At 40.7% G+C, this 27803-nt stretch overlaps 1 protein-coding gene across 5 annotated transcripts in view; it reads left to right on the top strand.

Annotated features, from left to right (window-relative positions):
• LOC143133613 (zinc finger FYVE domain-containing protein 9-like) overlaps positions 1–27803 on the top strand; it is a 244690-nt gene that overhangs the window by 145606 nt on the left and 71281 nt on the right. For 4 of the 5 annotated variants that reach the window (XM_076293365.1, XM_076293364.1, XM_076293361.1 and 1 more), the window contains one exon: positions 19850–20005. The exons of the other annotated variant lie outside the window; for it this stretch is intronic. In XM_076293365.1, coding sequence (XP_076149480.1) covers positions 19850–20005 — 156 coding nt within the window. The remainder of the gene's footprint in view (positions 1–19849; positions 20006–27803) is intronic. 5 annotated transcript variants of the gene reach the window in all.

Here is a 27803-nt window from a genome sequence, read left to right as displayed (position 1 = left end):
CAGAAATTTTAAAAGCTGGTATTGTGTTTCCTGAATTCTTACATTCAGGCATTCAAATGAAATGTAATTAAATAGCATATATATACTCTATCAGTGTATGATGCTTGCATGAGGGAAACATCCCAAAACAACGGCACCCATATAATTGCTGTTGTTTTGAGAAGTATTTCTCATGCAAGCATCATGCAACAATGCAAAAACAAAGAAACTAGTGTAGGCCTAATTATATTTTACATTAGTAAAGCCAGGGGCGTAGCCAGGATTATTTTATAGGGGGGGCCAGCTGGGTCCAGACTTTTTATTGGGGTGGTTTGGGAATCAAAACTACAATATGAAAACTACTCAAAAAGTTTTGAAGATTAGGATACCCTGTTTTAATAATGGCAATAAATTGTGTAAAGCCAACTGATACACAGGTCCATTCACAGACAACCTGAACAGTTTGTTGTCCACTCCAACACATTTTCCATAAATAGGCCAATGCTATAAAAAGTACATTATGATAATGCACCTTACTTAATCAGTCATATTCAAATGATGTTAACTCAAAGAACAATAATAAATACTACAAATATGGTATGCAGATATTTAATCTTATACTGATGGCAAAACTATATTTCTTTCTGTTATCCACTCCAAGTACTTGGCTGTAAGTAACATGGCTCTGAATCAAGACATTAACCCTTAGAACCCTAGACTGTTTTAAGGGCTTTTTCACTACCTTTAGTTAGAAGCATTTATCCTGGTCATTGTAAGTGCCATACACAAACAAGAACAATGAGCCATGAACAAAGTGAAGGGAAAAAGGTGTTTCTTTGTCGAATAAATTGGGATGCAATGTGAGTCTTGAATTGGATGCCATGTAGGAATTTGCTAGGATCTCAAAACCGGATTATGAACATGCTATGCCATAGAGAAACACATTATAGCGTTGGATTATGAACATGCTTTGCCACCACAACAACACACAAAAACGTGGGGTAAGTAAGTCGAGCTATATGAAGTTATTATTTTGATGTCCCTTCGTCTGTTTTATAACCCAGAAGGATGTACTTGGTATCAAATGATAGCTCTGTGTCTCCTCTTTCATCTGACATGCGTGGCATAGGCTATCTATCCGATCACGGGTTCGTGAGTAGGGCCTAATTCAAACGAGAGTAATGGCTGTGAAGCGTTGGTTTTTGTACATGATGTTATTTTGCAGTCACGTTGTCTGTTTTTATAGCCCAGAAGGATTGATATACTTGGTACCAATGGATAGCCCTGTGCCTCCTCTTTCTTCTGATATGCCATATCTATGCGATCACGGGTTCGCGAGTAGCCTAATTCAAACGAGAGTGTGGGTGCGTAGGTAAACTAAATATGATGCAATTTGATTTAATTTCATGATTTTTTGTATTTTCATACTTGATCGCACAGACAAGTGTTTAGTCTCGTTGGAAAGCCCCACTTCTGCTCTGTCACGCAGTTAAGGTTTCATCTCGTTGCAATTACCGGAGCAATGTAACAAAGAACTCAGGCAACGCAGCAGCCTGCCTCTGCCTGACCAGCTATGGCAAGAACCACACGCAGTCAGCAAATTATGTTTTTATAAAGTAGCCTAGGCTAGACACTATTAGCCTACTTTTATTGGAGCCATCCGGAGATATGTGCCTAATATGCTTGCATTTCACCCGAATATTATCAAAATATTTTTGTAACAGAGTTACCGCGGGCATCCGCTTATTTTTGATCAGCCTCACACGTCAATGTCAGAGCCTACCTAACAAGAACAGCCCAACGCAGCTCACTTTGCTATGATTAGTGTCACATTTTAACATTAATGTTCCAAGTCATCATCAACTCACCTGTTGTCACTGAGGTTAAGTAAGTAGTAGTCTACTGTCAAGTGTTTTTAACAGATGACTTGAATTGTCCCCTGCTGCTGCTGCACTAGGCCTACTCACGATTTGATTAGAACCGTAGGCTACACTTCCTTTCAAAGTAGGCTACCGTTGAAAACGGCAGCAATCTTTTTTTTTTACTTTTCACTGAACGGAGCTGGGGGGGCCAGCAGGGTGGCCAAGCTTTGACCAGTGGTGGCCGTGGCCCCCCCTGGCCACCACGTAGCTCCGCCCCTGAGTAAAGCAGTACTCTGATGTGCATGCTTTCACAAACTTTTGTGAACAATCTTAGCACTTTAAACATTGACTGTTTTAAAGTGCATGTATAGCAATATAGTATAAAAATAATAATTGTGATATCATTACAATTTGATAGGGGTTGGGAGGAGGGGGTGGGTTCATGTAGGTGGGCCCAAAGTATGCCTTGACTGGGCCTCAGGTCAAAGAAGTTTGAGAAATGCTGATGTAGACAACAAAGCAGCAAGGAGGCGTCGTGTGATAATTTAAACAAGTTTTATGACAAGGTCGATGAGGGTGGGAAAAATCGTACATTTCTGTGCAAACTTTGCCCGCACTTCAGTCACATTGTCTTTTAAGAAAATGCAGCCCTTTTTTCGTTTCCAGCAGCCAACAACCTCAGAACTGACCCTTCAGGCCTCTCAGGAGGCGCTGGCCTTTAACCGCAGCCAGAAGAGAGTCAGCAGAAATTTGATTGCCTTTAAAAAATCTTAAACTGGCTGCATTACGTGATTATTTCTGAGATTCTGATACGTTTTTAACCATGACCTATACACAGTTCTGGTTTGAAAATGTATCTCTTAAAATAATCACTTTATGCAGTCAGCTTAAGATGGCTTACTAGCAACTAACTAATTACCCTAGCAACAACCTAGAAACCACCCCTGTAATGTCAACCTAGCGACCACCATAGCAACCAGCATAGCAACCATGTTATTTATGCGTTTTAGCTTATTGGATGTTGCGTTAATGCAGACAACTTTTGATACGTGTGCCCGATTTTCATAAATGAGGTACCGTTGGAATCCTTGGATGAGGCCGAGTTCCATGCCCCTGATCAAACCCACTCTTGCAGTTCCTCGGAACCGCAATTCTAGTTATTATTAGTGGGTTTGATCCAGCAAGACCACAGCATGGCTGATCAAACCCACTCTTGCAGTTCCTCGGAACCGCAATTCTAGTTGTTATAGCTAAGCAGTAGATGTTTGATATTTATACTGCTATGTCCATACAATTTCCAGTTAATACAAACAAGATTCAAACATTTTTCAAGTAAATTAAATATGTGTAATAGGTTCACCCCTTACATTTTAGGAGCTTGTAAACTTCAACGCAGTAGGGTCAATGACGTATAAGGCCTTTGAGAGGCCCATTTTTAAAATATTTGAAATAATAATATATTTGGCTATTTTCTAAACATTTGGAGTGTAGTCTACACATGCATGTGTGTGAAAACTTCAAACAAAGATATTTTAGTGCTTTTAAACTCAAATAAACAGGCAAACAATCTTAAAAAAGTATTTTGGGGCGACCGTAATTTATCTTAAAATTAATAGATTTCCTTTACATAAGTTATATTTTAAGAAGTATCAGTAATTAATTGAACTGTTTAAGAAAGATATACTCATGTGTCCTTTCATTTATTGCAAATTATGTTAAATACATTTTTATCTATAATGGCAGTGTCACCCTCATAAAGCAATTACATATTTGTTTTACTCATATAATCCATAAAACTGATTTAAAATGTGTAGATATAGTATCCACTTATTCATGTTATACCAATGAATTATATTTCAACCAAAATGGACAGACATTATTTTTTGAATTTACTACAGAATTGAATATGGTTGGTTACCCCACATGACAAGTGGTCGCCCCACATGATGAAAAACAAGACTATTCAATGATTTTGATAGTTAAAACACATTTAATGAAATTTTATGAAGAATCAGGATATCCATTTCATTTGACACATTTCATAACATAACAGTTTCCTCACTATTAGTCAGGATTAGGGGTGGGCGATATGGACAAAAAATAATATCTCAATATTTTTTGTGATTTTGACGATAATGATAATTAGTCTATCCTTTAAAAAAAATTGTAGAAGTCTGAATTACTTTACAGCTCATTATTTATGAATAGCATCAATACAATAATAACCAATAACCTATCCTGTGTCACTCTATGGCACATTTCCAATTTTGCCCACTTGTGTGGCAATGGCATGGTCTAGCCAGCTACATTAAAGAAGATGACTAGGCCTAACAGTTTCCCAAGAGAAAGTCTGAAGCTGAAGTTCCTGAAGTTCCTCAATAACCTTTACTTAGGATTCACTGTAAAACTAAGCAGACCAACAGAGTACATTTAAGTTATTTCCTTCGATGTTTTGTTTTAAGAGAAATCATGTAGGCTAGCATTCCAGGTTACAGAATAGAAACTAATGCGTTAGCTTATGGCTAATGTAAATGAGAAATCCCAACTTCAGTTCATTTACAAAAGGGTTACATGAGAAGAGTTCTTTGTTTACAACTGACTATTAAAATACTCAAAGGCAAATGTTTTCTCTCCATTATAATACCATGTAGGAAAAAATGTGACTGTCTCATTAATGCTACGTGAACAGAAGTAGCTGCACAAAATCCCAAGTAGGTTACTTCCGGATCTCGCTACACAAAATAAACATTAGGCCTGCGTGTGACAACGTGGACCCACTAGCGATCATGTGACACTTGCTCTGCTGCAACGGGGCTTCTCTTGCATACACCTCCTGGATTTAGTGAATGTATGGGGTTTCAATGCGTGATTTTGAGTGTTTTTTCCCCCATAAGTAATTTAAATACTTGATAATGTAAATTTGCACATCGTTAAAACAACAATCACGATATTATCGCAGACGATATATATCGCCCACCCCTAGTCAGGATATTAGGCAAGATAGTCAGCTCTTGCTACAGGATCTGCATTGATCCGCTGCCTGTAGCGAGCAGTCTTTTCTTTGCTTGTTAGTGGGGCCATCTAGAAAAAAAGTATATTTAAACATACACAGAGTTAGAAAAGGAATTGGAAAAAGTAGAATGAATGCTTAATATTCACACATTTCTCTGATAAAAACATAATAATCAAAAAGAAGTAAGCTTAGTCCTCTCTGAAGTAGGATGGAAATTATTGAAATTTAGAAAAAATATGTGGTGAAATGTAGAAAGTTATTGAAAAACAACTAAATGCATATAATGAATGAAAACATTTGCATACAGAAACTACAAATACATGATATGTGTTTTCTATCATTTAAGCAATCAGTGGCGGTCGCCCCACATGATGCTCGGTCACCCCAGATGATGTTTTCAAGTTTAATCAAGTATAACAGGCTAATGCTTAGCTATAGAACCCTAGCTAGCTTCTTTTCACCACATATCACTGACAAATGTACATTAAAAATAAAGATTTGCGTATAAAACGTATTATTTACAGTTTTAGGTTGGTCGCCCCACATGATATCAAAATGTGACGTATACACTGCAGCAGTTTTAAAGAGGATTTGTTTGTAAAAATGAGAGTGACTACTCACCTGCTAGTTGTATCTGTGGGACCCTCACCATGAGGCTGGCTGATGCAACATCCTCTTTGAGATGATTGTCAAAATAAAAGTCCCTTAATTGTATTTTCTTGATGGTCGCCCCAGATGATATTTCAGACAATGAACATCTTCGGACAAGATTTGTTTGTTTATTATGATTGAAATGTATGTACAAATGTTTCATAACTTTGTCAATCAATGGAAAACAAGTTTAAAATTATGCCAAATAGGGTAAGGATTATATTTAAATAATTTTAGTTTGATTTAAAACCAGTTGTCCAAACAGAAGTCAAGGCCGGACGGTCGCCCCACATGATGTTTTCACACTTCAGATGGCAGAAAATGGCCAATAGCCAATTATTTTTAAAGAAATAAGAGTGGGCATATGTATAAGGGAGGTGGTAGACATACATGTTATAATTTTATTCATTTTAATGTTTAATTAATTGGTAAAAAGTTCAGTCGGACAGAAAAAGCAAGCGTCACGTCTTTGACCCAGTACCACTTTACATTGGAACTAAGCTTAGATGGAACTTACGTTCAACTGGTGCAACCGACTGCTGACCTATAATGTACAATAGATTGGATTTACATACATCTATCATCTATAAACTAAATATGCTTATATCCCAGAATCGTTTTAAGTTTTATCTCCAGAGCTTTTTCTGAAAAAGTAATCAACAGAATGGCATAACCTACAGCTGATTTAACCCTTAGAACCCGATTGACGCAAAGTGCGTCAAAAAACACACCCTTTCTTCTCTGTTACATTGCTCCGGAACGGTTCATCGCAGCAAGATGAAACCTTTATTGCACGACAGAGCAGAAGTGGGGTTGTCTGTACGATCAAGTATGAAAATTAAATCAAATTGCATCATATTTAGTCTATACTTCTCTGCGTTCACCTGCACACACATTACTCTAGTTTGAATTACTCGCGAACCCGTGATCACATCGATATGGCAAGCATATCAGATGAAAGAGGGGGCACAGGGCTATCCATTGGTACCATGTTTATCAATCCTTCTGGCTTATAAAACCAGACGAAGTGACTGCAAAATAATAACGTCATGTACACAAACCAACGCTGCACACTCATTACTCTTGTTTGAATTACTCGCGGACCCGTGATCGCATAGATATGCCACGCATGTCAGATGAAAGAGGAGACTCAGAGCTATCATTTGATACCAAGTACATCCTTCTGGGTTATAAAACAGACGAAGTGGCAGCAAAATAATAACTTCATATAGCTGGACTTACCCCACGTTTTTGTCTGTTCTTGTGGCAAAGCATGTTTATAATCCAATGCTATCATGTGTTTCTCTATGGCAAAGCATGTTCATATTCCGGTTTTGAGATCCTAGCAAATTCCTGCATGGCATCCAATTCAAGGCTCACATTGCATCCCAATTTGTTCAACAAATAAACACCTTTTTTGCCTTTACTTTGTTCATGGCAATGCAGTAAAAAGTTGAGAATTATTATGACTGTATACACACAGGCACGCAGGCTAACACGCAACCTCGGGTCAAGTCAGGTCAGATCAGTTCGTGTCACAGATATGGAGCGCAGAAAGGTCATTTTTCATCACTAAATAAAAAATGGCATTTATTTACGTAAATCACACAGCAAATATTTCTGTAAATTGCTCAGCCCTAGAGTATCCCTCCAACATGGCAATTATATTGCCCGATTCAGGACAGTCTGCCCTACACACACATGAAATGCATGTAGAGCTGTGAGCTTGCTGTGGTGAGATACATTTTTATAATACACTTTTTATATTTTAATTCTTTAAAAATCAAAATAAAATCAATGCTAGTATTAATACATGAAATGATGGCAGATCTGAATAGCCTAGACTCTCCTGAAAAAAACAATATATAATATATGTGTGTGGCACTTACAATGACCAGAATAAATCCTTATGAATAAAGGTAGTGAAAATGCCCTAAAAACAGCTTAGGGTTCTAAGGGTTAAAGAGACTAATCGACAAAAAAGACTAATCGAAAAATTAGACAAAAACCTGATCCCAGCATAAGGATATCAAGGATATTCTTACCACCAAATTGTCTGCAGCTGTACGCATTTTGTTTACCATTATAGCTTTACATCTAACAGTCACAAGCCTACAGTCAACAACTGTTAGACTGATTAAAACTCAACTGTGTAATATGGTCATCAAACATGGAGGCATAAAATTAGGTGATGGAGGTATGAGCGCTTATTTTCAGAGAAACTGAATCCACTCGAGCTGCTCTTATACGATGTCGGTAGGCTAATAGGGAGGCTGCACCGGGCACGTAACTGAAGCGCTCCGTTCCAGTAGGGTCTGCTGCAACAATAGAGTACCGAAGCCATGATGTAGCGTTGTCAAGGCAGCAATCTCACTGGATCTAAACAAATCAATCTAACCATTGTACTCACCATAGCGGTGGTTTTCTTAATCGCATACTACAACATACAGTGGGGAGAATAAGTATTTGAACCCATGCTAAAGTTGACTAAAAAGAGGAATATAAAATCATCTGTTAGAAATTGATCTTAATGCCTTAATGCTTAATGCAAAAAAATGTAAAAATCCAAACTTTAAGGACACCAATTTTCTTAGTGAATGAAGAATGTATCGTAAATAAATAAATGTTCTTCCTTAAATTACAGGGGCTATAAGTATTTGACCTTTATGTTAAATTCCCATAGAGGCAGGCAGATTTTTTATTTTTAAATGCCACTTATTTCATGGATCCAGGATACTATGCATCCTGATGAAGTTCCCTTGGCCTTAACCTATTAGCTGGTTTGATTTACATTGAACTTAATGAGCATCAAACCAGCTAATAGGCTAACTGAAAAACACACCATGCCAATCTCTAGGTATGGTGAAGGGTATGTGATGATGTGGGGCCTTAGATGCATTACCTACCAACACCTACGCTCTTCCATGAGTGGGGTCAAAAATGACCCCATTTAGAATGAATGCGTTTTATGCTGTAAAGTTAAGAAATTGCTTTCATTTTGGTTAAAGATGATGATGATAATGATGAGAACAATAATAATAATAAAAACATTTATAATATATAAAAACATTTATAATGTTTTTAATATTTGTTTTGTTACCATAACGGTAAAACTCTGCTTGTAATATAAGTCTCTGTTTATATGCATCTGGGGATGGAGAAGAAGCATAGCTTTGATCAAGTTGTCAAATCAAATCAAATGTTTATTTGTCACATACATTATACAGGTAGCCTATAAATGCAGTTAAATGCTTGTTCCACTGACTCCAAGACTGTGCAAAGGATCTATATAAAAAAAGGGAGAAGAATAAAGAAAGAAAGTCCAAAGTGCAAAGTGTTAGGCTATGCTGGTGCTCCTACTATAATCCTTATTTAGAATCCTGATAGCCTGGGGGTAAAAACTTTTCTGCATTCTCTCCGTGTTGGACTTCAGGCAGCAGTAACGTTTCCCAGACCATAAGTTAGAGAAGGCAGTTGTTGGGGTGACTGGGATCCATGATCATTTTTCTTGTTCTTGACCGACATCTCCTTATGTAAATTTCCTGTAGGTTGGGTAGGGCACTTCTGGTGGTACGTTCAGCTGATCTCACTACTCTCTTCAGAGCTTTACGGTCTAGCTCAGTGCTATTTCCATACCAAGCTGTTATACTTCCAGTGATAACACTTTCAATGGTGGTTCTGTAAAAGTTATTCAGTAGTTGTTGAGGTAGCTTGAAGTACTTGAGGCGTCTGATGTGGAAAAGACGCTGATGACCCTTTTTCACCCGTGAATTAATGTGCTTGGTCCAAGTCAGGTCTTTAGTAATATGGACTCCAAGATATTTAAAACTCTCTACCCTTTCCACTTGAGTCATTGATCATAAGTGGTTGATAAATCTTATCAAGCTGAAAAACACATTGGATGGCCGTGGTCTTTTGGACCTCAGATGGCACTGCATCAACACCAGACCTGTTTCCAGACCTGTCATTGTATGGGCTCAGGACAACCTCCGATAACCACTGTCTATAAGCCCAGTTTGATACTCAATTCAAAAACCAGCCAAAATTGTAACAGCTAAAATTGTATTGAGACATGATACAGAAAATGCCACCCTCTTATCTGGGCCTGAGCTTGTTTTAAGGTAACATGGAAAAAGGTCCTGTGGTTAGACCAATCAAAGTTTGCCATTTTTTTTGGAAATCATGGACTCATCCGGGCTAAAGAGGAGAGGGCCTATCTAAGTATCCAACTTGTTTTAGTGCTCAGTTCGAAACCCAACATCTATGACGGTGTGGAGGAGTATTAGTGCCTACAACATGGGCATCTTGCACATTTGGCAAAGCACAATCAATTCTGAATGATGTATACAGGTTTTGAGCAACATATACTACCATCCAGGCAATGTCTTTTCCAGGGACGACCTTGAATATTTCAGGAAAACAATGGCAAAATGAATTCTGCACATATTTAAATAGTATTTCTCCATAGAGGAAGAGTCCAGGTGCTAAGATGGCTTGTCTGTAGTCCAGATTTGTCAAATTAGGTGCATAATGGAATGGAAAGCATGACTAAGAATACCCCATACTGTTGAGAAACTGAAATCCTATATCAGGGATTAATGGGACAACATTTCATTATCAAAACTGTAGCAAATGGTCTCAAGGATACAAGGTTCCTGAGTCTCCTCAGTTCCTAAACATTTACAGAATTGTGTTAAATGAAGAGGTGAAGCAGCACAGTGGTAAACATGCTCCCTTGCCAACTTTTTTTGCAACATGTTGCTGGCATCAAATTTAAAATTAACATATACTTTCCATGAAATAGACCAAATTTTCATTTTCAACATTTGATATGTTGTCTATGTCTTTTTTGCTGCTAAATATGGGTTTACAAGACTTGTATATTATATCATTCTGTTTTTATTTGCATTTTACACAACGTCCCAACTTTTTCTGTTTTGGGGTTGTATTAGTCCGATATGCAAACTGCAAGGGATCTAGATTTAGGGGAAATGATGAGCAGATGTAATTTTTGACCAACCTCTCAAAGCACTTCATGGCTATAGACGTCAGAGCAACTGGACGGTAGTCATTCAGGCCAACAGGATGTGAATTATTTGGAACAGGAACAATTGTTGATCTTTTAAAACATGTTGGTACAGTTGACTGAGCCAAAGAGAGGTTGAATATTTCGGTGAATACAGGAGCTCGTCCAGGAATGCCATCTGGACCTGCCGCTTTTCTGGTGTTTACGCTCCTAAATGCTCTCCGCACATCATGCTCTGAGAGCGTCATGAACGCAGTCTCCACTGGGCCTGGCAGGACTGACGCGCATTCAACATGCACCTGGGTGATGTCCTCTGCGTTTTGGTTAGTTCATCTGCCAGTGAGGGGTCAGCGTTCACAATGGTGGAAGTTGGTGATTTGTAGTCCGACATCGCATGTAGCCCTTGCCACATACACCTGGAATCTGACTGTTCAAACTGGGACTGGATATTTTCCCCATACCGTCTCTTGGCTTCTTTCACCATTCTCCGTAGATTGTATGTGGCAGCTTTATATTCCTCCATGTTTCCAGATAGAAGATAGAAGAAGTTTACCAATGGCTTTTGGTTTGGGTATGTCTTCATGATGGCTTTGGGAACAGTGTCATCCACAAGCTTCCCTATGAACCCCACTACTGCTTCTTTAAACTCATCAATGTTCTCTTCAGATCTGAACACATCCCAGTCCACAATGCTCAGCGCATCTTGGAGCATGTTCTCAGACTCCTCTGACCAGAGTGTCACCTCATGCATGGCTGGAGGCTCGCGTTTCAGTTTTTGCTGGTACCTGGGCATAAGGAATATTGCAGCATGATCTGATTTGCCGAAAGGAGGAAGAGACGTGAGATCCGAGACGTTAGATCTGCCATTTTTCTTTCCCTCATTCTTCTCTCATGGCTTGCAAATGAGATTATATGACCCCAGGTGTAAGCTTTAAATGTTTCCCATAGGGTAGAGGGAGAAGTGTCCTCAGTTTTATTTATCTGAATAAACACATCAATATGAGTAGACATATAATTTACAAAGTCATCATCTGACAATAGCCGGGTGTTAAAACGGTGGGCGTGTCTTCGTATGACCTTTCCAGTTGAGTTCTAATGTCACAGGGCCATGATCAGAAATACCTATGGGGTTATAAGTGCAGGAGTGGACAGCAGGAAGAAGTCGGTTGTCTATAAAAAAATAATCTATACGTGTGAAAGTGTGGTGCATATTTGAGAAGAACGAATAAGCTCTGCTAGTTGGATTTAGAAACCGCCAGATATCGGATACAGCAAACTCTTTTAGAAAGGACTTAATTAGTTCAGCAGACTTTGTTTGAGGCTTCATATTCATAGAGGACTGATCTAAAGAAGGATTAAGCCAGCAGTTAGTCACCTCCTAGAATGAGGCAGTGAGACTGCATGTCTTGGAAGGAAGATAGAAAGGACTTGAAAAAACGTTCATCGTCCCAATTGGGAGCATAGACATTGGCTAATATCACTGGGGTATTATAAAGTTTACCTGTAACTATGACAAATCTTCCATTCTTATCTAGTTTGGTATGTGATAAAGTGAATGGCACAGATCTGTGAATGAGAATAGCAGGTACCCTTGCCTTACAGCTGTAGTGGGAGTGATACATCTGACCAACCCATCGTTTATGCAACAAAGAGTGATTATCTGCTTTCGGGTGTGTTTCTTGTAAAAAGGCAATAGAAAAACGCAAAAAGAGTCCCCATACTTTGAAGGTGGTGAAGAACTTTGCTCCTCTTAACAGGTTGATTCAGTCCCTGTACATTCCAGCTAGTACATTTTAGTGTGTGTCCACCAAATTGGAGAATAGGATTAGGACTGCTTTGAGAGATCAGATAAAGCAGTAAATATGTAATCTATTAGTTTGTAAAACCTTACAGGATTGTCAGAGGATACCGTTGTATACATCAGAGGGCCTATACACAAAGAAAAAAAGAAAAACAAAACAACTGATTGTAGACGAAGAGACAAACCACAAACTGCTGAAGCGTCATCAAGAACATGACACGTGCACCTACACTCCCTAAGGAACACATTATCAAACTACCTATAGAGACTATATTAACCCACTACTCGCCCCACTGGCCAAGTGCTATAAATGTATCAAATGTAAAGGTTAAAAAAGCACAGTATTTTGTAATTCACATAAGCAATAACAAAAGTAAAAAAGTTATCCAAAAAAATGGAGAATGCTTGCAGAACTTGCATAGATGAGGGCTACTCAAATGGGATGGTAGACTAACTGGTTGAGTGATGGGCCTAGCCCAACACTTGCTGTTTCAGACCTATCATTCAGCAAACTTCTCAGAACAGCCCTTGAAAAAGATATAACAGCATCCCATTTCTATGGTAAAACATAGGCTACCGCAATATTATTCTAATCTGCTGGTGGATGCACTGCAGAGTTGACGAAGTCCATAGCTGCGCCCGGATCAGTGAATTTGTGGACCTCACCTGATGGCATCGTTAACTTCAGTTCAGCCAGGAATAAAAGTCTGAATTTGATTGAAGGGTGGTCACACAGAATCTTCTTTTAAAACGACACAAATGCTGCACACCTCTTTGCAACCTCTGCCGTGAAGTCAGGAAAGATAGACAACCTGTGACCCTCGCGCATTAATGGAGACGCCTCAGCTGCTCGTCCGAGAATCTGGTCACGGACATGGTAGTAATGCACTCTGATGGCAAATGCTCGCGGTGGCTTTTCCTTCTTCGACTTTGGACGCAGAGAACGATGCGCCCTGTCCAGCAAAGGCTTCTCCTCCAACTCCAGCACATCCTGAAGCAGTTGAGCGATGAATTCAGTAGGACGAGACCCTTCATCTCCCTCGGGTATGCCCAGTATGCGAAGGTTGTGTCTTCTCTGCCTGCCCTCCAGTTCGTCACACTTGGTTTTCAGTGTGCATACTTCGGCGGATAGTTTGCTAAGTTTTGACTCCATGCTAGCGACAGTGTCGCTGTGTGTTGTGGCAAAGCACTCTAGATCAGTGTTTCCCAAACTTTTTTTCTGGGGACCCACTTTTTAAAAATGACAGACCATCGCGACCCATTTCACTTCAGATCTAACATGCAACATGCATGCAACCACCAATATTTAATTTATTAGACAACATAAATTGTGCTGGCGACCCAAATAAAATCTCCTGCGACCCAGTCTTTGGGAAACACTGCTCTAGATCATGAAAAGTGGCGCTATGCTTATCTACAGTAGCCTGCAAGCCAGACAAGGAGTTTTTAAGTTCCTCTTTAACGGCTGTAATTTCAGAACGGAGATTGCTGGATAGCGATTAGAGTCAATTTTGCTGCATATTTTTAAGCTTGCAAGGCATCTGTGAACTTAGTAGCACTCAAAGTGTCAGCCTCGATGCTAGGCGCTTCACAATTAGCCTTGCTCTTTAGAGAGTCTGGCTTTGAGCGTGTGGTGTTAGCAGTTTTCAAAGCCTCCTTGTCCTTTCTCAACATTTTCAAGCAGAATATACGATGCAAACGTCAACTTAAACTTTTAGAAGTATAATAATAATAATAATAATAATACATTTTATTTTAAGCGCCTTTCATGTTATGTTTGCAGGTGTTGCTACTACCGTTTACCACAGCCACTTTTGATTTCAATGTCATTCACTCTTCTCCATTTACAGTGGGCATCGCTTTCAAATGACCACTTCATTCGCGCATTACGAGGCCGTGAAGCTGCGTGAAGCTTTAGTACTACTTTCAGCCACTGTGCGTCGCTCTGCCACTGTACATCGCTCTGCCTGCCGCCCCCCTTCTGAAAAAGCAGGAGACTTGCCGAGAGTAATCCCAGCCTACGAATTCAATAACAAAATAAATCATGCATAATTAAACATTACCTCGATTTAGGCTACTTGGGTATGGCTTAAGGCTTGACTACACGTTGGTAACGAGAATCTCAACAATCTCTGGCGCTTCCCTATAACATTAGGCAACTTGGTGTGTTCTCTTGCTTGTTTCCGTAGAATAAAACTGAATACACGCATCGGTGCACAGCTGTTTTGCTGACGCTAAAGTTTTCGCCAACAACTCGATTGGCACACATCGCAAGTTTATACAACTAGTGCAGTGCCCGTTCAAACATGCCATTCCTGTAGAAAACCTGTAGCCCGATACATGCCCGCAGGTATGCCTGCTTTAACAATAGGATGATAGGGAAAAACATCATTCCAGCTAAGCATTCAATAATGTATACTGAATATCATAATATATTAGCCTATAATTAATGTGCAGTAGCCTAAGAAGAATTTAGGCATGACTGCATGTGATTTCTACAGATCGGAATGGAATAACAAATGTTTTGAGTTAAGGCTATAGGCCTAGCTTATTGCATAACTTTCCTGATAGTGAAGACAAGCCATTTTATGATCGTTTAACATTTGCAACGATGTGACTCAAAAGCAGTGTTTGGTAGCATAAGTGACGTTTCTCTGTCTGCCACTTGTTGTCTAGCTGTGTGGCACGTCTTCTGAAACGTTAAATTCGGGACCATTAGCCCATGGCTTGTTTCAATTTGGGACCTTGCAGTCAGAAATGTAGTTTGTTTATTCAAAGTCTCACGTCCAATGTAGCCTGGGCTATTCAAAGCATCAGTTTATTGCACATACTTTTCATGTAATTTTGAATAGAACTACATAGCCTACTCGTGTTTGTTGGCCTGTTGTTGCAAAATCCGCGTAATCATTTTATGCAAGTAAACATACAGGAAGTCTTTATTGTTGAGATCAGAGATGATAATCAAATATCTTGCATTTTAACCGTGATTTGGTGCTGCCAAATCTCCGCTTATCCTCTCTCTGGTCCTGCGCGCAGTTCTGTGTGAGAGGGTGGCTATGGTAGAGCGGAGAAAGCCGATATATAACGATATACTATGCACTGCACTTACTCATGCCAGTAGCAAGACACTACTCATCGAACGGACCAACGACACGCAGACAGACAGACAGACATTCCTGCAATTTATGGATAGATAGATGCGATGGCTTGTTTGTTGGGATAGGCATCCGACAACGAGTACTCGGGGCAACAGCCAGGTCTATCATTCGTCATAATTCTTCAAACCCTGACTTGTGAATCTAAAGGTCTCCACCCACTGTTGCTCAGTGAAGTAGAGCTATAATCGGCCTTTAAATTTAGGCCCGACAAGACCCGACCCCCACAGAAATCAGCCCGAGCCCTGACCGAGCCCGAGACTGACAGCTTTTTAAAAGCCCGAACGCGTTTACAGCCCGACATTATTCAAATGTCCGCACGCACGCAGCTCTTTTGCCTTTTGTCAAGAATGAGTAACATTTGACATCATTTATTCATGACTAACGTAGCCTAGGCCACTTGGAAGTTGGAACAAAGAAATAAAATAGCAAGTCCTCTCAGCATTCTGAAGTTTGCGGGAACCCTCCCATACGCAGCCCCGACATTAAATAGTTCTTGCTCCAGCTTTTCAAACCCCTCGCCATTTACGATATTAAAAGGCCTAATGTCTTTACAGCGAAAGCTGACACACTTCTTCTCCGTAATCATTTGTTTCACCTTTGCAGGGTTTGATTTTGTTGCTGTAGCCTAACAAACGATGTGATCCTGATGGGCACTGACAGCTTTGATCAACATGCCTTATCAGCGACGAATTCCCTGCCGTTCTACAGAATGTTGCATCCTTTGGATTTTACATAACCACTGGCTCATTATTCTCATTATGCACATGATCAAAACTTTTCCACACCTCAGACTTTGCTTTCTTTGCCGGTGCAACTAAAACGCCTGTCACAAGAGGCCAGACTCTGTTTCACCTCCTAAGCATCCATTTCTGCTTCTTTCTCGGTGGTTTGCGCAGCCTACAGTAAGTAGGTCAGTGAGTTAGGAGTCCTCTAGACTTCTTTTAAGCTGTCTCAGAGGTGGAAAGTTGCGTTCGTTGGGGGCAGGGCCGAATTAACATATCATAGACCCTTGGGCCCCCCCCCTGCCCCCCAGCCAACGTGAATCTGGCGGTCAGTTAATAGGCCTATCTGTGAGGCCAAGGCTCACCAAATAGCCCGTTTGTTTACAACTAACATTACATTTAATTAAACTGCTTATGCTATGCCGAAATAGTTTCAACATTTTGAATATCAGTGTCGGGTGAATTAGGAAATGCCTTATGGCTGAAAGCTGCTTGGGATCCCCCCCTGTCAAGCAATTTTTGAGCAGTTTTGACAGCCCTAGTCCACTGTAGGCTACGCCAATCGCCTGTTAACACCTTCCACCTAACCCCGGTGAGTGGGGTCGCTATAATGCGTGTGAAATAGCACCATTGAGTAGCCTATGCGAAATAGCCTTAAAATCGTTCCGGTGTTGTGTGCCTTCTGGTTTCTCCACCTACTGGTTTCCTTGTGCGTGCATGCGCTGCAGCAGTTGTCAGACATTCACAAACAAGTTGTTTTAGGCGGTTTGAAGTCGCTTTTCATACGCCATGAGCAAAAGACATGTAAAAAAATATATGTTTTGAAAACTAGCATTAAACTGGATTCTATCCCGCAAAAGCAACACACGCGTGACTCTCCATCCTGATTCCCTACTCTTTGAGCCAACTAATATGTTACGCGAATCAATTAACTATTGTAGGCTACCATTAATTAATAACGTAGGCAACACCCAGGTAACATGTTGTCCAGGCTATCTGAAATAAGGGGTTGCCTCTCATCTACAACAACTGGTTACCTTGGGCTGCTCTTTGTGGTTGATCAACTAAAAATAAAAGATGTATTTGGTGATGACGTTATTGTGGGCCTAGTAGACCTAAATTTTGAGAAATCAAATGGTACGAGAAACGATCTACATAGCGCACAGTGTTGCGCGGTCTGCCCGAAATTAGATCAATACAGTAAAGCATCAATACAGTAAAGTCAACAGTAAAGAAGCTGAAGACGTGAGTTAAAATAATAAAGACACCCCTTCAGGAAAAGCGATATAGGCTATGGGAAATATTGGGAAAAGTTCTTAAAGAAGATGACAGTAGTACAAGTTATGGTCTAGGCCTACTTCTTGCGAAGCCATTTAAGTATGACAGCCAAAACGGGCAGCCTGCAGGAATAAATCTACCAGTATGTATAGGTTCGCGCATGCATAAAAGTTACCTTAGTTCGTTGTGTTTGTGACTTTAAACAGTGGATGTGCTTTGTGCTTCATTCAGCATTATAAACCAGTTCTTACGCTAACGTTTTGACCAGCAATGTATCTCAGTCTTGCCTATACCTTGCTTCACCATTTCTGTTTTCGAAAGAAAGATGTATGTCCATGGCCTTCAAATCGTATCCTATAGTGTTCTAATCCTTGGTGGTTGCGTGCGTGCCTGCGCTCTTATTCTCAGACTCTCTCCTGCGCAAACATTATGTCCTGCATGCCTACTGCGTGTAGTTCTACTGCATAAAGTTTCGCAAATAAATTAGTTTGTTTTACAGAAATGGCCTACTGTCACACTGCATGCAGGCAGAATGTATTTGTCAGGGAACATCTGACTTTTAAAAACCATAGGCCTGGTAGTCGCTCAGACAAGGAGTTATAAGATAAAGGCAATACCATTTGTGTCACCTAATGCAGTTCAGTGAATTAGCAAGATACCATCAGAAGCCAAAAAACATAAAGCACCTGTGTGCGTGTGCGCTCTCTCCCCTGTGCATGAAGCTGTCTGCGTGTTGTAGGCTAGATTTGCGTGAGTTCTTTCTATCTGCTTTAGGAGTTGCGACCACCTAGGCTATGTTATAGACGTTCTATGAGGTACCAGTGTTTAGCTGTGTCACAAAACAATAAGCTTTGTCAGACTTACTTATTACTTTTAAAATGATATTCAGGGCTAGGCTATATACATTTTAAACATTCGGGGCTGAAGACCCGACAAAGCCTTGCGTTAATTCTTCAGATGGGAAGTGTCAGGAATTTTCATACGAGAGACGTTCTCATTGGTGGTTAGTATATAGGGAATTGACAGCAACATATCCAATCACATTATGAGAGATGCTGAATTTAACATAAACTGCGATGTTTGATTTTAAATTAATATAAATTTAGCCGGGACTGTAAGCTGGCACACGTGGGTGCTCGATGTTTTCAGTGGGTGCCCGAGAGACGGAGCGCCCACGGTATCGGCGCCTATGACAAGCGTATCTCGCGGTTGCATCCATTACAAACAAACATGCAATGTGAACGTCTGGGATTGGGAAGAGCACTAAATGCTCTGAATAAGCACGAAGTCAAACCTTTAAATGAAACACTTTAATAATCAAAAAAATAAACCGCTAATGAAGTAAACTTGTGACCATCAAAAATCGTTTATCGCCTGTAACTCAGTGATAACAGGACGTAACAGGAAGGCATTTGGCTGAGCAACGGAGGTTAATATGCTCTATATTTTGTCCAAATGATGTCTGTCTATCATCGTTGCACTCGGAGAAAACCAGAATGTTTAATTTGTCCTGCGTTTCTTCTACAGCTGCAAACGGGATTCACTCGCAGTTAACCAAATATTTCTTTATTAGGGCAGGGCAGGCATATTTCTGGCTATTAAATTATTTCTAAACCAGTCTGCTAAAGTCTGTAGTGAAGTCTGTGTAGGGTTTTCCAGGCTCCATTTCTTTTTACGAGACACCCTACTCACTTGAGCCATCTACCGGTTGTTTGGGTTGTTGCAGCGTCTCACTGGGAAAATACAAATTAAAGTCGCGTGACACCGTGTGATCCCACGCGCGGACCGCGAGTGAAGCTGGCCAAGTCGAAACACTGCCCACTGTACTTAATTTTCTCTCAATAACTGTAAAATACAATGTTATGAAATTGCAGCCCTCGGCTTTGAATGAATGGAACAGTTGTGCTGAAAAATTCAATGCAAAATGATTGGCTAAATAGTCTAAGAGGGGATGTCCTGAAATTACCACTAAAGAGGACTGAAATATCTCTTGTCCGTTTGACTGGACCAAACTCTTTTAAAAAGCAGCACATTGTAATTCCTGTATGTATTCATCAGCAATACAGTCAAAATAGGAGAAAATATGAATAGGTCAATTTAATGCACAACAGTACAAGAGAAACTGATCATCAATCATCAAAAAATCATCAAAACAGCATTTGTTATTTTACCTGCACAGTTAATATACAGTATACAAATATGCTTCAGTGTCAAAACAAATGGCACATACAATGGAAGATTTATTGCAATATTACTGCCCTCGATTTTGGTGGACCCTATATTTTTTGTATTGCTGACTACTTTTTTTTATTTCTCCAAACTACAACAATCCACCCCTAACTGTCTCAACTGTGTGAAGATTTGAACATGAAATGCTGGTGTGCCATGACAAAGGGCATGCATGCTGTGGGCCAGCCAGAATTGGTAGTATTGCTTCAGTGCCTACCAGATGAGAAGACCATTCCGAAGGACATCTTTAGCCACTTTGTGCAGCTCTATCGGGAGGCTCTTTCAGGTTAGTCAATTCAATCAATCCATTAATCTATTTTTTTACTTGCCATTCAAAACTGTGTTGCTGTTTATCTCCATTACTGCAGAAGGAGGTAGTAGCTGATTGGATCATAAACGGCCACAGCAATGAAGAAAAGTGAAAGTGATTGATAATGACTGACTGACAATTATTGTGTTACATGCTTCAAATGTAAAGCACTTTGAGCTGCATTCTGTGTATGAAAGGTGCTATACAAATAAAGCTTATTATTATTATAGCCTACAAAGAAGTGTCTGTGGTAGCTTGACAACAAGGAAGGGTGCATGAAAGAGCAGCCAAAGAGAATCATTGGTAACAGCACAAATGACTGTGTAAAATAAAATAAAAAAATGGCGGCATGCGATTAAAAAATAATGCATTATGCTCGGCCCTTCATCTTGTCACGATTAACGCATTAATGCAGACAGCCCTAAAATAAATGCGAGATATTTGTACAATCCAAAGAATTCAGAGTATTCACTGTCACAGTAGATATACAATTCTATGCCGACTGCTTTATACACACATGCAAACAATGCTCAGCTAGCAGCTGAGAAATTAACTCGTACCATGCAAGGTGTGGTTGAGTGGCTTGAACAATCTTGTCTTGCTTTGAATACTAGCAAGATGAAAGGTATGTTCTTTTGTAAATCTAGGGGGCATATTCCAACTGCAGACATCTTTATTGACAATGACCCAATTCATATAGTTAGTGAATATACAGTTAAGAACAAAATTATTCATACCCCTGGCAAATATTGATGTAATGTTGATTTTAAGTATACTCTTTTGATCCCGTGAGGGAAATTTGCAATTTGTCTCTGCATTTATCCCAATCCATGAATTAGTGAAACACACTCAGCACACAGTGAACACACAGTGAGGTGATGCACACACTAAGTTTTTATAGTTCACGTCACTATTTGCATGAGCCACGACTAGAAAGACTTAGTATAATATCAAACATGTTTGATATTGTCGTAACGGCAAAACTAGAAAAAGACTGACTCCGACTGACTTAAAACCGCTAAGATTGGAACCTTACACTTAACAATCTAGTTGACGGGAGTGCGCCACGATTCCAGTACAACTCCCATGATTTCTGTCCGACTTTGGAAATGTAGTCACCGACTGTGAAAACAGACCAAAATCGTACAATGTAAGGCCGCCATAAAGCAGTGTGTTCGTGCACAGTGAGTTTTAATTTACTAGTGGTGCGTTCGCGCACAATCAATGGTCGCGCACTTCTGGTCTTCTGACCTAAACCACATGCAGTGGTTACATGCTGCTATTCCGACATGCCGCTACTTAGACATTGGCGTCTAATTGTCGAAGTGGCGGCATTAACATTAATTTTCAGGCGTCCCACTACTGCAACATTTTTTTTTCATTGTCGGAGTAGCGACACTTGACCTTTTTTCAAACGTCCTGTCATTCCGACACGAGGTCATTAACAGTGCCATAGCCAGGATTTTTCAACGGAGTGGACTTTTGTGAAGTAGGCCTAGGGTGGGCCTTTATTTTTTTTTATTCCAATATGGGCAGTATAGCCTAGGCCTACAGTAATCGTCCCAACGTTAAACAACACACGATTTCATCACAGCTCAGACGATTCATGGCAAAAAAACAATAAAAGGCTACATTGATAAATAGCAGGGGCATCGACAGGATTGGATTCTATAATAGCCTACGCACAAGAACTTTAACCGAATGAAACCGAAAGGTTAGTCGCGTCTTTAAGAGTGCGCCTCACACACACCTGGGGGTCGTTTCTAGAAAAGTTAGCAACGACGTTGCTCAACCACCATGGTACGACGCAACTTGCGACCAAACAACGACATTGTTACACCTGTTTCCAGAAAGCATCGTACCTGTGTCGCAATTCACTACCTCCGACGTTCGAACAATGTAGTTCCAACAACGTTGTTGATGATGCAGCGATAGATATCATTGGTGGAAACAGTGGCAACGTGTAATACCCCACCCCCTAGAAATTCTCTGCCACAGCCTATGTTGACATTTTTCTCATTTAAACCAAGTGATTAATGCTGGCATTGCCATTATCATCTGCAAAAATCTAAACCTATTAATATAGTATAAGTATATAAGACATTTTACTGAAGCCGACCAATATGTGGCATTATTTGTGTTAAATATCTATGTTGGAAAAAATATATAGCCTGGACGAATGTCTGGGTATCCCATAGATTATCAACTGTCCCGTGGCTTAACGGCAGCGCGTCGGTGCACTGCGCGCTCGGCCGGAGTTCGCATCCTATCTCTTCTTTTCATCTCTGAGTAAGAGTAGGCCTACAAGACACAACAATAGGTTTTGACCATACATATTTATGTATATAGTTACTCTACATCGAGAGACCATAGGTACAATACATCAGTCAAAAACAATTGAATCTACGTGTCACACTAGTTCACCTGCAGGTAGTGAGAAGCAAGAGGAAAATCTCACATCAGAAAATCAAACCTACAACGTTGGGATAATAAGTCATCTGCTTTAGCCACTACACCATTTGTCACTGCTGATGCAGGGTCTGTGAAGATTATAATACTAAAAGCAAGGCAATACTTGAATTAACATAAATAGCAAGAATGAGCCAAGTAGGGGAGTCAGTGTCTTAATCAAAATTAAGCTACAGGATAGATCAATCATTGAGTCACGAGATAAACATCCACTTTGCAAATTTTGGTTAGGCGGTTGTGATTTTTGGTTAGGCGCTCCGGAAACCAACAGGAACTACCAAGGAACGACACAAGTGCGACTGCCTAGTAGGGGCAGTAGTTCAAACGACCAAACTTTGCGTCCTTTTTTGCGATTGAGAGTTCGAACTACCTTTTCTAGAAACACCAAATTCAAGAACGATGGAGCGTACTACCAAGGTTGCGACGCAAGTTAGCAAACGATGCTTTCTAGAAACGACCCCCAGCTCCGTTGAACATCAATGTTCAATACATATTTTTCGTGTTTAAGAGTTAAGAGTTAAGAGTCACATTTAAAATGTTGGGTAGTCTAAATTATAGCCTATAGCGCGTGCATCTCAGAGGAAGAGATTTTGGAGAGAGAGAGAAGATTTAACCTAGGTGATGATTATTTGTGTCTGGTGGTAATTAGACTTAAGTATAGATACCTACGAATTGTTTTGAATAAAAAAAGATAAGACAACAAATGAAATGTGACCCTGCAAGGCGAAACCAGTCGTTTCGGTAAAATTTACAAAATTAAGTTATTGTAGCCTACTCACACGAACGGCCATAAACTAAACTTTAATATGCATATCGAGGGTAGCCTATTGCAAATAGTATTGGGTATTGGATAGTCGCCGATCCTCATTAGATGTGGATATTTGGAGGTTAGGATAGCCTTAAAGAAACAAGGTTATTGCAGTTGCTGTGAGACATACAGCCCTTCTCCAGTCTCTCTCAAAATCAAAACACACCTTGGACTTTTCGATTATGTTTCTAAATGTTGGGACTGATGGACACTGAACTCTGGGGGTTATTTGAACGTTCGTTGTGAAGTGGTTTACTGTAAAAGGAGCGTCGGATATCCCGCCTGTCTTTGCACAATTATAGGGCCATGATAATGCATGCGCTAGCCTAGAGTCGAGAGAAAGAAGACTAAATAAATATACAGACATGTTATGTGCAATTCAACAACTGCACGCATGACATATAAAAGATATATTCCTAGCCTACATTATTGTGTAGTAAATTGAGTTTATCCAACCTGCTGGCAAGCCAAAATGCGTTGCACATGGCTTTATCATTGTCCTCTAAAATGCAATATAAGCAACTTGAATATATCGCACACCCAGTTTGAACACCCTGATGGACACTGAACTCTGGGGTTTATTTGAACGTTCACTGAAGTGGTTTAGGCTACTGGAGCAAGAATTCCGCCCGTCTTTGCGCAATTGGCCATTGATTGACGCCATTAATGAATTACCTAATATAGGTGGCCTTCACGCACAGAGTTTGTTTGATGCATGGAGTTTCCGACCATTTTCCCCTGAGAGCTTAGAGAATAAAATGAGGAGAGCTACCTGTGTTTTACATATAATGTGTAACATTTATTCACATGGCCAGTTCAAAATCACCTAAGGTTTTGACTGAAATGTGTGCCGAAAAACATTGTTTGGAGTGGGTGGCGGGTGGATTGTTGATGTAGCTGCAAGTGCAGATGACATGACTCATCCATGTATCTAGGATGTTGGAATTTGATAGGATACAGGAACTGAGATAAATTGAAAATGAGGATTGGTAATGTCGGAATAGCGGTACTAAAAAAAGTCGGAGGAGGGGCATGTCTAAATAGAGGCATGTCGTAATAACGGTATGTCGTAATAGAGGGTTGTCGTAATAATGGGATGTCGTAATAAAGAGTGAACCCCCATGCTGTAGCCTATGAGAAAAGTTGTTCTCCTGTCTAAGCAGTGTGTTCGCACACAGTGAGTCTTTCGGTTTGCTTGCCTAAACAGCGCATTTGTGCGCAGTGGGTATAAAGCTTGTTTTTCTGTCTGAGTAATGCATTTGCGCATAGTAAGGATGCAGTAGGAGAAAAGTTTGTTTTCCAGGCTAAGCGTGCATTGTTAGCCTAGAAATCTAGACGCACCCTAGCGGCAGCAAATTACATTTGCTGCCAGGGATAGTCTAGCAACTCTCCGTTGGCTTGTGAGCTCGAAAAATTAAACTTCTATCAGGCCAATCAAATCGTGTATAGAGTCATTAGGCGGGCTTAACATAATGATTGATGGCAGAGTTGCAACAGTTTGGCTTGAATTCCCTGCTACTTAAAAAACAAATAAGATGATGTTGCTGTTGGCGAACAGTGTGACACGAGTTAAGCTTTTATTAAGTTGGCAAAAGTTTGAACTAGCCCACTAGCTCTGCTGGTGGGAAAACGCATGGGACTAGCGCTGTCCTATTGCGTGCAGAGGGAATTTGAAAGACAACCGATTATCCCGCCCCTCGGACTGAGTACTGCGAGCGGTGAGTGCCCAGACCCTACATTTTAATCGCTCGTCAGGCTAGTGCATTGTCCCACCTTTGAAGGTTTTAGAATTTCTTACTAGCATAGTTTAAAAAAAAAAAACATATTTAAGCTTCTATAACACACAATGCTCTGGCCATTAAATAGCCTTAGTTGCTGAAATGGCCTAAATTAAACAAACAAAAAAAAAACTTTTGAGAAGAGAGGCCGAATGTAGCTGGGTTTTTGCTTAACTTTGGTTCCTTCCAGCTTCAGAGTTCTGAGTCTACTAGTAACAATATGTATAGTGAAGCTCGTGCTGAGACTGCTTTGGCTGTTTTGTTAGCAGCTATCAGAAAGTCTGGTAGCGCTAGTGGTCCAGACACCAAGAACTTGTTTGATGCTGCTGTCTATCTATTCCTAACTCACCCGTGATATTGGAATGGCCATGTCCTCATATTGACAAGGGAGGCTTGTCTGGCTGGGGGCTGCTGCTGGCTGGCCCAGCTCATTGGCCACTACGTTGCCGCTGCCCCACCTATTGGAGTTACAGGCTCCAATTTCGGCCTCCATCTTGTTTTAGGGTGCCTATCAGTAAGGGGCCTCAGTCCAGGCAAAGGCTTTGGCAGAGGAAATAGCAACACCATTTCAGAGGGGCACCATTGTCACAGTAAAGTCTAAGCGAACAGCAGGCTGCCTTTTACTCAGCATATTTCCTTGTTTCCAAAATAGAGGGCGGGCTCAGCCCCTTCTTAGACCTCCGGCGCTTAACACGTACATCAAATCTTACCTGTCAAAATACTAAGGAAGTGGTTCACCACTACCAACTTGCAATACACTTTTGGGTACAGGTCATGTAGTCATCACATTGTGCTGTACCATGTTCAGTCCCTCAGCTAAAACTCAACTAAAGGAAAGAAACCTTCAACTAACTCTTTCTCTACACCTTGTACTCTCTCTGGAGGCTTATATTTACAATGTATAGCCACCTAGTGGATTATTTTTGTCTTCATTTTTTGTCTTTTTTGTATGTGAACATTTATAGCCAGCCACCTAGTGGACTGTTCTGGCATGTTTCATGTGGTAATTCACCATATCACTCAGGTGTTTCCAATTAGCCTACAAAAGGGGAAATTGTTTGTCTGTGAAGCACACCCTGAAGAAGGCAGCTTGTGCCGCTACGCGTGGGTTGCTTCTCCTTATGTTTTTAAACTTTCTATGATGAATTAGCCAGTTAAATAAAGCTTTTTATATTTTTGAAGAAGAGTGCCTTGGACCCCCTTTTTTCTATAAACCTTCAACTAATTCAGATAGCAGTCTTTTAGGGCTCCACTTGAACCCCCTCACAATGAGAGCCACTCTTACCCCTTAAAGGATAGCAAGAGTTCAGACAGTCCTACAGGCCTCAGCAAACATTAGATTTGATTGGCTTTTAGAGAATCCAGGGGATGATCTCTGCAGCATTGATGGTGTTCCCACACAGTCTCTTTAGAGCCAGATCTCTGCAGCACTGGCTGACTGCCTCAAACGGCATCCATGGGAAAAACAGGCATGTTAAGATTCCACATGTGATGGCAAGCTCTGCCCCCATGACTGGGCAGCAGGATGTGCGTACAAGAACTTGGGCAGTCTAGTACACTTGTGTCAATAGATACCTCCCAGACAGGCTGGGGAGCAGTTTGGGAAGGCAGAACCGTGAGCGGTCTCTGCGAGCCCCCATGGAACATGGGGCACATCAGTCTTCTGGAGCTGTGGGCAGTGCATTTCACCCTGAGGGCTCTCTCTCTTGTATACAGGGCAAGCATGTCTTTGTGCGGATGGACAGCTCTGCTGCTATGTACCATATCAACCACAAAGTGGGCTTAAGGGCTCAGCGTCGCTGCTAGGTTACTCAGAAACCTTGGCTGTGGACATTTCCATGCCTGGCCTCACTCAAAGCAGTTATGTGCCAGAAGCTCAGAATCTCGAATTCCAGTCAAGCTGTCATCTTGCCCGCTTATCCTCAGCCCTTCTCAAGGTTAAAACTGGCTGTAACGGAGCCCATAAGTATTGCCAAGCATTTCCAGCAGAGATGGGAATTGTTCTTTTCATGGTGGCATGGCCTTGAGTTAGATCCAGTGACATCCAATGCTTGGTGCTACACTTTCTTCACTCCCTTTGGGATGTGGGAAGGGCAGCTGCTCCAGTATCCAAGTCTATGCCTTGGTGTCCCATGGCACTGTAGAAGGTTTGTCTGTTGGGAAAGACCCTATGGGATCGCAGTTCCTGAAAAAGCTGACTACCTGCATTCGGTCAGATTTTTGAGAGCTGCATTTCTTTGGCCACATGCCCTGCCAAGATGGCGAGTGAGCTATGTGCACTCTCCATGAGTGGTACATGCTTGAGGTGGAAACCATTATTCTTCCCTTAGGGGATGAACCCTCAGTCAGTTAACCCTTAGAACCCGATTGACGCAAAGTGCGTCAAAAAACACACCCTTTCTTCTCTGTTGCATTGCTCCGGAACGGTTCATCGCAGCGAGATGAAACCTTTATTGCACGACAGAGCAGAAGTGGGGCTTTCCAACGAGACTACACACTGTCTGTACGATGAAGTATGAAAATTAAAAAAAACCATGAAATTAAATCAAATTGCATCATATTTACAGTCTATACTTCTCTGCGTTCACCTGCACACACATTACTCTAGTTTGAATTACTCGCGAACCCGTGATCACATCGATATGGCAAGCATATCAGATGAAAGAGGGGGCACAGGGCTATCCATTGGTACCATGTTTATCAATCCTTCTGGCTTATA

This window comes from Alosa pseudoharengus, unplaced genomic scaffold (genome assembly GCF_046254945.1).
Source record: "Alosa pseudoharengus isolate Yale_2024_CS ecotype anadromous, Long Island Sound unplaced genomic scaffold, YU_APseudo_1.1 YU_APseudo_1.1_scf_2, whole genome shotgun sequence".
Lineage (NCBI taxonomy): Eukaryota > Metazoa > Chordata > Actinopteri > Clupeiformes > Clupeidae > Alosa > Alosa pseudoharengus.
This window is presented reverse-complemented; position numbering and strand designations above follow the sequence as displayed.